Below are 10782 nucleotides of genomic sequence, written 5' to 3'. Positions count from 1 at the left end.
CATTTAAGAACACCCATTCAAGAAGACACACACATGGCAAAAACATGGGGGAACAGGTGATCAGGTCATGCGGCAACCAACAGGGGTGGAGCTACCTTTAAAAAGAAAAAATTAAATACCACAGAGGGTTAGATGAGAAAACAAAACAAAACATCATATTATATCAATGAAATAAGATACACTATGGTGTTTATAAAATAAACTCAATGAAACAAGAGCACATTTATTAGCCAGAGGAGTAAGTGAGTTTAGAGGGAATGAGTCCGAAGAATCCAGCCTCCAAAAAGAAAAACCCATAGTTCAGAATATTGGTGTTGAATTGTTCATTCTGTGCAGCTCCAGATTGATGTTTAGGGGATCAGATTAGACGGAGTGAGAGGGGGAGAGGGGGGGAGGCACCACAAGTTGACACCCTGGAGAAACTAGATCCACAGCCTTCAAGGTCTTGTGGAAGGCGGGAGAGACGAATCTGTAATCAGTTGTTTGGGAACAGAGAAAATGTTTTCGGTCAGGCAGACAATAACAATTTTCCATCTGCCTTAATGTCTGCTGGTACATCTCAAGGTGGCGAATCCAATGTGTGGACAATTCTGCTGAGCTATCAGCTTCTCCAAGATCAATTCCATCTCGCCAGCAAAGTCCAGGAACCACAGCTGCCCCGCGACCCTCAGCAGAACTGCTTGCAGACCGAGTCCAACTCGCACAAGGCAAAAGTCTGAGTGCTGAAAGCACGACAATCTTTCATATTGGTCAGGCAGCCAGGAAATGGCCTGAACAGCCACCAACATTGTTTTGTAGAACACCAGGAGACCACCAAGCCAATCTGAAGAATCCAGTGATCAGTGATACTATCCAGCTAGTTGAACAGAGTAGAACAGAGGTCCCACCTTTGACATGTCCTCCCATGGAAAAAAATTGTTCCAAAAAAATTTTTAAGAGACCAGCTAACCAAATCCATAAAAATAAATCCATAATCTTCATTTTTGGATGAAAACGTAGAGAGGCTCCGAGCAGAAAAGCAGGTAAAGATAAGGGAGGGCAGGAGAGAGGGAAAAAGTGTTCTTCTCCTCCGAGAGAAGAACAAAAAAAAAGCTTTTCACCCCCCTTCCACAACAGAAATGATTGTGATTGTTGTTAAATTTGTGGAAGTGTTTATTTGTGCTGAACACATTCAGATGCTGCATTTTTTCTTCACCTGCGCACTGCCAGAATCCCAGAAGCAGACATTTATAAAAATAGTCAAATGGCTAAAAAAATCACGCACGGAGATGAAGCAACATGTTGTGCACAGAGGAATCTGTCTGCCAAAAACTTTAATTGGGACACATTTGTGGGCACATAACGGCAGGTATCGGAGTGTTTTTTAGAGCGTAGATGCCAGCAGGATAAACCTCTGTACAGTGGCGTATACCACAGTGGGAGGGGTTTCCCAGGAGCTCAGTACCGTGTGTCTCAGGAGCCATGAAAGGTGTGTGTGAAAATGAACATCGAACTACATGACAGTGTGTCAACTGTTCGGCTTCAAATCGAGTTTGTAGAGGCCTTGAAATGTTCAATTCTGAACTTGAAAAAGACATTTAAATAGTTGTGTGAGACGTCTGCTGCCTTTAACTCATTACTAAATGTTGTTTGTCTAAAAAAAGATTGTCATTCTGACAGGTTTAAAACTTTCTATCAACAAATCAATCCAGATAAGCCAGTACAGTGCAAATTGTTGGTAGTAATCCATAATATAATAGTATTATATACTTACCAGCAAATACACATACATACTGCTACATACCAGGTACATCCAGTGTTTGTACCTGGCAATGTTGAACCCAACATGTTTAAGATTCTAATTTAATATGTTCAGTTTTAGTCAACAATTCAATAAAAAATAGGTCATAAGATTTACTTTGTTTGTCTGAGAAATGTTTTTTGCTTTTCCAGTGAGTGACATTTTTAAACAAGAACACTGAATGAGTTCATCTGCAGTGTTGAACAGCTTTTTTCATACATTATTAATAATCAGTGAAATGTGCACACAGGAAGTGACAAACCAGATCAGAAAGCAGTATAATCTGACACATTTAGTTTGAGAAAAGCTCCTTCCTTCTTGTATTGTTTAAATTTGTGGGGAAGAGAAGGCAGCAGTCGTCAGATGAAAGGAAATATTTTTTGCTGAATCTCATCCGCAAGCTTTTCTATCACATCTTTAGGCTGTGATGAAAACTATTTAGTAGCAGATGGTCCAGCAGCATATTAGAGTTGATCAGTCATGGATGTGTAATCTCACCCACCAAACACCAGGTGGACAGAAATGTCTTTAATCATTGATCGTTCATGCTGGACAGTCATCGCTGTTATTCAGCTCCAGAAAAAGTAATTGAAGATTGACTGTTGTTCAGCATGATTTGTCCTAATTTAACTAAAAAAGGCCGTACAAATTGTGATTTTTTTTTCCAATGTCAGGCCAAGCTTTGTCCAAGAAGACTGAAAACTGGGCCTTGCTTTTATCAACTGAAACAATCTGTCAGCATCTTTGTCACATCATCCACGTGAAACAAAATAACACTGACCAGGATATCTGAGGGGATTTATCAATAAGTATATAGCTCAAACTTTGCCCAACAATCAACAGCACAAGAGTAATAATCTGAAATGACACAGAAGAAATAATTCTGTCACTGTGATACTACAGTGTTTCCAAATAAACTAAGACAACTAAAGAAGAAAAACGCGAAGTGGAACTTTACTCACTGAGTAGAGTTAAACAACACTGATGTTGGAGCTTTGTAAAACTTCATAAAACAACAACAACCTTTTAATCCACAACAATACACACATGTCAAGCCCTTCAGATATACTGAACTCCAGAAATCCATCAAATTTACAAGAAAATCCTGAGTACTCACATAGGACCCAAACTTTCTTTAGTAATAGTTAAATATATATATAAAAGTGAAATCTGAATGGCCCGATGCAGAAAAGACCTGGCTGTCCTCACAGGTGATCCTTATTGTATTCAGTGAGTTTTAGTGCATGAAAACATGTTGCAGTAGTCCGTCCTTCCGTTTTCTGCCGCTTATCCAAGATCGGGTCGCAGGGGCAGCAGCCTAACCCCCAATTTAAATTGCTTGCATCCGTCTCTGCTCCACTGCGATCCAACCTCCGCAGCAAATATGCACCCATTTTAATCAATGAGAGTGTTGACTGGCTGCGCACGGCGGCGGAGAGCGGACGGCGATCCGTCAAAATTAGAACAGATCCGATTTTTGCCGGACGACGGAGCTGCGCCAGAGTCATTTTTTAAAGATTACGTCGCACCAGCAGGAAAAGAAATGAGCACAACATCCGTATTTTCAAAATAAGACACTATTCGGCGGACTAATTTGTTGGAATAATGTCGAAATTGGGGCTAAATTAATAAACAAACGGATATATTTCTACACAAATGCTGTCAGAATGTGTCGTTCTGTTTGGGAAGCAGATGGAAACGTGGCATGAAGCAGATGTGTACACACACGATACACGTGGATTTTATTTTGAAATCAGAAGTTTCAGAAAGCTGACAGCGAGACAGTTTCAACATAGATACCAAAAGCCTTTATATCGTTTTCAGCTGTGTTTGGAGTTCGTCTTTCACAGAATTAATTATTTTTTGCTGTGACTTCCACACATCACTGAATTTATCACTGAATTTATCGCACGATCTGCTTCCTGCATGTCTGTCAGAGCAGAGCGGAGGTAGTGTAAACTGAACTTGAAACCCACAGCTACGACCTGCGCACCGCAGCGGAGTGGAGCGGAGACGGAACGCAAGTAATGTAAATTAGGGGTAATCAGAGACCGGTACAGGCCGGTACAGCACCCACATCACTGCAGATGCAGCACCAATCCACCTGTTGATCTCCCGCTCCATACTTCCCTCTTTTGTAAACAAGACCTTGAGATACTTAAACTCCTCCACTTTGGGCAGGACCTCCTACTCGACCAGGAGAAGGCACCCTACCAGTTTCCGGCTCAAGACCATGGTCTCGGATTTGGAGGCACTGATCCTCATCCCAGCCGCTTTACATTCGGCTGCGAACCGCTCCAGTAAGAGCTGGAGATCAGGATCTGATGAAGCCAATTGGACCACATCATCCGCAAAAAGCAGAGATGTGATCCTAAGGTCACCAAAACGGATTCCCTCAACACCTTGGTTGCGACTAGAAATTCTGTCCATAAAAGTTATGAACAGAATCGGTGACAAAGGGCAACCTTGGCAGAGTCCAACTCTCACCAGAAACGAGTCCGACTTACTACCAATGTGGACCGAGCTCTGGCACCGGTTGTACAGAGACCTAACAGCCCGTATCAATGGGCCTGGTACCCCATTCTCCCAGAGTACCCCCCACAGGAGTCCCCGAGGGACACGGTCGAACGCCTTCTCCAAGTCCACAAAACACATGTAGACTGGTTGGGCGAACTCCCATGCATCCTCCAGGACCCTGCTGAGGGTGTAGAGCTGGTCCGCTGTTCTTCCTGAATCCGAGATGCGACCATCCGACGGACCCTGCTCTCCAGAACCCCCGAATAGACCTTACCAGGGAGGCTCAGGAGTGTGATCCTCCTATAGTTGGAACACACTCTGCGGCCCCCTTTTTTAAATAGGGGGACCACCACCCTGGTCTGCCGATCCAGGGGAACTGCTCCTGATGTCCACTCGATATTGTCACAACCTCACAACATCAAGAGCCTTAAGGAACTCCAGGCAAATCTCCTCCACCCCCGGCACCTTGCCACCAAGGAGCTTTTTAACCACCTCGGTGACCTCGGCACCAGAGATTGGAGAGTCCGACCCAGGGTCCTCAGGCTCTGCTTCCTCATGGGAAGACATGTCGGTAGGATTGAGGAGGTCTTCAAAGTATTCTGCCCACCGACCCACAACGTCCCATCCATGTTGCAGTATTACCTGAGATTTATGAGGGATAAATATCAGACATCTGGTTCTTTGTTTACACCACGCGTTAGTGTGAATTTACCATTATCTGTCGACAATGTTTCAAACAAAACTGTTAGGAGTAAAGGTATAAAATTGAAGACAAGCTTCTTTTTTATTTGTAAGTCTTTGTATGTTTGTACTCATGAAAAATGGGAGAAACATCTGTATAATATCCAGACAATCCATGAGGGATTACATATTTGAAAAGAGCTTGTTAAAAATGTTTAAATTAATCTTTTTTACTAGTAAACAGGAAGCTAGGCAAATAGCGAGACGATCAAAAGCTGGAGTTCCTTAGATGAACATTTGTCCATACATTTCATTTTTTCCTTTCCTGGTGTTTACCAGCAGTCACTGTGAGAGGCGGGGGACACACTGGACATGTCTCTAAGTCCATCACAGGGACACATAGAGACAAACATTCACACTTATACAGACATTTAAAAGTTAGCATTCAAAGAAATATGCATGAATTTGGTTTGTGGGAGGAAACCAGAGAAATCATACATATGCAGAGGGAGGACATATGACATGATTTTGTACAGTTCTTTTGTTTTTTTCAGTGATTTTTGGTCAACCCAGATGTGTCTGACCTACACTGCGCCAGCCAACGGCTTTGTGATAGATCCCATATTTGAGCAGGGTTCTCCATCTAAAGAGGGGGTGTCTGGATAAAACAAATGCTTATAGCTCAAAAACTATTCAACATAGGAGCTTCAAATTATTTTGTTGTTGTATGGTGCACGTTGGTGCTTGGGTGAGACAGATGTGCTTTTTTTGTGCACCATGCAGAAAACCAGTGCAGATGATGAAAGTTTGGCATTTATTGGCCAAGGTTTTAGATTTAAATGTTTAGTATCTGCAACTCGATCCTTTGTTTCAAGTTTATTGATTAAAATGAACAAAACCACTGGTTTGTGATCGTGTGATTGTGAACATACAGTGTTAATAAAAAGTCGTTCACACTGGAAGCTACATTGGCAAAGTTCAGTTAGCAGATCTGCTGGATGAGTAAAAACACTTCACACTTAAAAGGTCTGATTTTTTTCAGCACTAAGATAAAGAGCAAGTTAAAGCTGAAGTTCTTTGCATTTTGCTGATTTTCCAAAGTGTTGTGAAAGATTTTGGTGAAATCTGTTGAATTCTGTCAGCATGCAGGATGTTTTATTAAAACAATTAAAGCCACTGATAGTGGAGACTGGAAACTTCCACCAGATTATGATGAAATGTGAGGAAACTCTGTTAAAGAGCGGTCTGTAGAATCAGTACAGCTGCAGTGTATTAGAAAAGGTGTGTGTGTATGTGGATGTATGTGTGTGTAGCCTTGTTTTTCCTACAATGTGGGGCCCAGTTTTAAGGAAAATGCAGCCTCGTGGGGACTGGGAGCTCCTTGTGGGGCCCAAAACCCCGACCCTACAACTCTGGAGGCTGATTTTGGGTGTGGGGGTTGGGTTTAGGACCAAGGTGTCAATTGAGTTTAGGTTAGTTTTAGGGTCAGGTAGGTAGGTACCTATGAGGTTAATTTTAGGGTAAATGGTCAGGATTAGGATATAAAATTACCTAAAAATGAATGGAAGTCAATGGATGGGCCCCACAAGGATATAAAAACAAGTTTGTGTGTGTGTGTGTGTGTGTGTGTGTGTGNGTGTGTGTGTGTGTGTGTGTGTGTGTGTGTGTGTGTGCGTGTGTGTCACAGACAAAGATATAGAAGTGAGGGATGCATTATGCATTCATATTAAAAACTGTTGAATTCTAATGAGCATGTGCACTTTGCCGGAGACAAGCAGTTAAGTAAATACTGCTTCAAAGCGCACTGCAGTGCCATTAGCAAATATACAAGCTTTATGGATAAAGAAGAGCATGGTCTCCCACGTGTGTGTGTGTGTGTGTGTGTGTGTGTGTGTGTGTGTGTGTGTGTGTGTGTGTGTGATTCCTATTCAGCTGGAAAAGGCAGTATCCAGTCAGAAGTTGAGTAACAAGCTTGTTTGTCAAACTCCCGCTGAAGCGGATCACTGAGGTGGTCTCCTCCTACTCACCTGTCTGCTCTGTCCTGCAGGTACATCAGTGATGCAGGTGACAGCTACAGATGCTGATGACCCCACCTATGGCAACAGTGCCAGGCTGGTGTACAGCATACTGCAAGGACAACCATACTTTTCTGTGGAGCCTCAGACAGGTAAGACTCCCACTACAGGTTAGTCCAGTTAGATTTATTTGAAGTGACAAACCTGAAATTCCAAAGTAACTTTGAAATAATCTTAGCTCAGAAAAAGAAACGCTGCCATGTTGGTATTTAAACTGTAGAAGAAGCGTAAAAAAAAGATGGGAAAAATGTGCTTTGTCATTATGGTTACAATGATTTCCAAGTTTAATTTGAGAAACAGAGTGAAATAAGAAAGCTGAAACCAACAGATTGTACACATTCCTCACTGCTGGTGTTGTGTGTAAATGTTTATGTCGCTACAAGATAAAAAAGACCCTACACTTCCAGCTTTGAAGAGTTTTGAACTAAAATGTAATCAAAGTTTATGGGCTGTTCACTTTCTGCCCTCTGGGGGGACAGGTTGGGGGGCCTGTAAATCCTATAGCAGTGAGAGAAAAACTGAGTGAATAAGAACAATAATGTCTACATTTACATAAACTCTGTTCCAAAGAATGAAAATTTGTGTTTATATATATGAAAAAGGAAAAAGGAAAGGAAAAAATGACCCATCTATATTTACTATAAAACTTTGTAAACATATCAGATGTTGATACAAAGAAATTGACCAGTTTTTAGAAATAAAAAGATAATTTAGAATTTAATGGCAGCAACATGTTTCCCTCTCTGAAGCATCCCCTCTTCTGTAAACATCCAGGACCTGAGGAGACCAGTTGTTCGAGGTTTTGTCTCCCTCTTGTCTGATGAGTATCTTAAATGCTCATCAGTCCTGGATATGTTTTCATTAGATAGAGTTTATTAGATGCTTGAAGTGTTTTCAGTTGGTAAGAAGTCTGGGCTGCTTCTATCATGAAGCCACATTTTCCAGAGCCTCTCAGGAAGTAATCACAAATGAACAACCACAACATGTACAACTCTTGGACTGTTGGAGCAAACACCGCAGCTAACCGACCTTAGCAAACACAAAGTGGCTTTACTTAGTCCTCTACTACTAATACTGAGCTGTAGGTGCTACCTGAGTCATCTGAGTCTTTAACAAGGTTTGACCAAAACAACTCTAGCTCCGTTCTTTTTCCTTGTAAGATGATTTTAGTTTAACACTCAGCCATGCCAGGCGGGGTAAACTGGTAAAGTGAAGAAAGCACAGCTGTAAGAGGAAGACCCAGAGAACATTCAGCCTGGTCCCTGCAGAGCACAGGCTTAATATTTGAGTTTGAATTAAAAGCAGAAATTGGATAAAGGCAGGGAGGTTAGGGTAGAAACAGAGCTGCGTTCGGTCAGTGCGAATAGGAAAGAACTGCGAGGGAGAGGTTAGGAAAGGAAACAGGAGGAAAATTGGTTTAGAGAGAGTGAGTTCATGGAAACTGAGTGGTTAGGGCAGAGGGAGTCAGAGAGATTTGTGCAGAGTAAATCTGGCTAATCAAACCAGCGTTGGGTATTTGACTGGCTCAGATCCAGAGCTCACATTTCTAATTGGTTTGGAGATTATCAGCTTTTCATGCTGTCACACACTTCACATAATATGACACCGGAGAGCCTCAGTGACACTGTGAGATGGTGGAGAGATGGACAGAATGGTGACAGAGAGCTAAAAAATATTAAAGAGAAATGATTTTCACCACTCTTCTTGTTTACTTTGGATATGATTGATAAAATGTTTTGATTTTAAACAAAAAATGCTGTAGTTAGAAATATTCTGATCGTTTATCAGGTGATGACATGAAGTTACAGTGGTAAATACATGGTTTATTTACTTTCCAACAAGGTTTTTTCACAGATAAGCTGCCATGAACTCACTGATGGACAAAACAGTGATTAAACCAGTTCTTATTTTTCCACTTAGTGCTTAAAGGTAGTCATGTATGAAAATTACAATCCCTGATAGGCAAGAGTTGGCTGATCCTACTGATTGACTCATTTATCAGTTGGACACTATAACAAATGATGTCCCACATTACCTGGTCCCTTCTCTTTTCTTTATTCACACACTTTCTATTGACCAGGTTATCTAAGGTCTAAGGGTGACTAATGTGACAATCAGCTTTAAGCTGTATTCCAAATCTTAAATCTTGTCTTTGGAAGATAGATCTTGTGTTTTTCCAGTTCTGTTTAATTAAAATGATGGAGGTCATTCTGAGACCAGTCCTCTGCTTCCAGTCTTGGTTTTATAATAACATTAGTCATTCAGGCCTTTCAGAATCTCCTCATATTCTAAAGCTAAAAATAATCATTTGAACATCAGTTCTGAAATAACATGTCTGCTTTTTCAGGTATAATTCGTACGGCTTTGCCAAACATGGATCGTGAAGCGCGTCAGGATTATGAAGTCGTCATCCAGGCCAAAGACATGGGTGGTCACATGGGGGGGCTGTCGGGGACCACGGAGGTTAAAATCACACTCACAGACGTCAACGACAACCCTCCAAAGTTTCCTCAGAGTAAGTAAAGACTGGATTTATTAATTATGCTGTAACTATTAACACAATAACAATAACACAATGTGTTATTATTGTATTAACGCAATCAGACAATGTGATTTTCTAGATATGTTTTCTCATTTTGTTTCTCATAGCTGCGGTCTAACTTTGATGTAAGTTACAGTCCTCTCTCATCTTTTTAAGTGGGAAAACTTGAACTAAACTAAATCCTGACTACCCCACCCCGTACATACTATGTACTATACACAAATATTAAACCAACATACAGTGCAGTAACATAACATACTGTATTTCATCTTCGAATGCATGTTTAACTACTCTTGGTTGATAAATATGAATGCACAAAGTTCAAACAAAAAACAAAACACTTGAGTTCAGACTCCTGCTGGTTCTGGTAAAAAGTCTCTGTATGTTCTTGTGACTTCAGTAAACTTCTCGTATTTAGCTTTGTGCAACATGTTGTAGTGGAGACTTTTATTAAAAGCCTCCATGCATACATGTCAACCCCTTCAGCTGTTTATAATGAGCCTCAAAAATCCTCAATTATTGCAAAAAATCCATATTAATCACACGTGGGGGGTGCATGCAGACTGTCAGCCACAGAGGGGAGGGGGCAGAGTGCAGGTGGACTGCCAGCTGCAGCAATATCAGAAGGAAACGAGGAAGGAAGAACTTATTTCTAGCGGCAGAGTGGGTTGGAAGTGGAATTGATTTTTAACGTCCTACAGGCATATGTTAAATAAATTTGAAACTGAGTTTTTGAAAAAATCCGTAAAACATAAAAAAAATCAGTGAGATTGATCGGTACGTCCATATAAAATGATGTAAAATGATGTAAAGTCTGTGTAAGTTACGGACGATCCATACAACTTGACATGTATGTTCATAGCAGACAGCGTCTCTAAACAGACTAAACACAGGTTTGTCCTGAAACTCTGTGAACAGATAGTCAGTCTACCTCCTGTTTCACCTGAAACATGACTTTATCTGTCCAGTTTTCCTTCCTCCATTCTCAGCCGAGGCTGAACGTCTCTTCCTCACTGGTAAAGATGTGTGTGAGATGTGTCATCTGCATTGGAGATGCCATTTAATGACAGACGTTGTGATTACAAGCAATTCTGTGCCACTGAGACACTTTTATGCATTTTTTTGAATTTTCAAAAATTAGTCTAAGAGCTGCCTTGTGCGTTTTGTTAAGTAAAAAAGAAAAAGGA

The 10782-nt window shown here is 41.2% G+C and overlaps 1 protein-coding gene across 1 annotated transcript in view; it reads left to right on the top strand.

Moving 5' to 3' along the window:
• cdh11 (cadherin 11, type 2, OB-cadherin (osteoblast)) overlaps positions 1–10782 on the top strand; it is a 98982-nt gene that overhangs the window by 43966 nt on the left and 44234 nt on the right. The window contains exons 5-6 of the mRNA XM_014021209.1: positions 7026–7145; positions 9401–9568. Of these exons, the coding sequence (XP_013876663.1) occupies positions 7026–7145; positions 9401–9568 (288 nt within the window). The remainder of the gene's footprint in view (positions 1–7025; positions 7146–9400; positions 9569–10782) is intronic.

The sequence above is a fragment of the Austrofundulus limnaeus genome, unplaced genomic scaffold (assembly GCF_001266775.1).
Source record: "Austrofundulus limnaeus strain Quisiro unplaced genomic scaffold, Austrofundulus_limnaeus-1.0 Scaffold282, whole genome shotgun sequence".
In the NCBI taxonomy this organism is placed as follows: domain Eukaryota; kingdom Metazoa; phylum Chordata; class Actinopteri; order Cyprinodontiformes; family Rivulidae; genus Austrofundulus; species Austrofundulus limnaeus.
The sequence above is the reverse complement of the archived record's forward strand: the minus strand, read 5'-3'. Positions and strand labels throughout refer to the sequence as shown.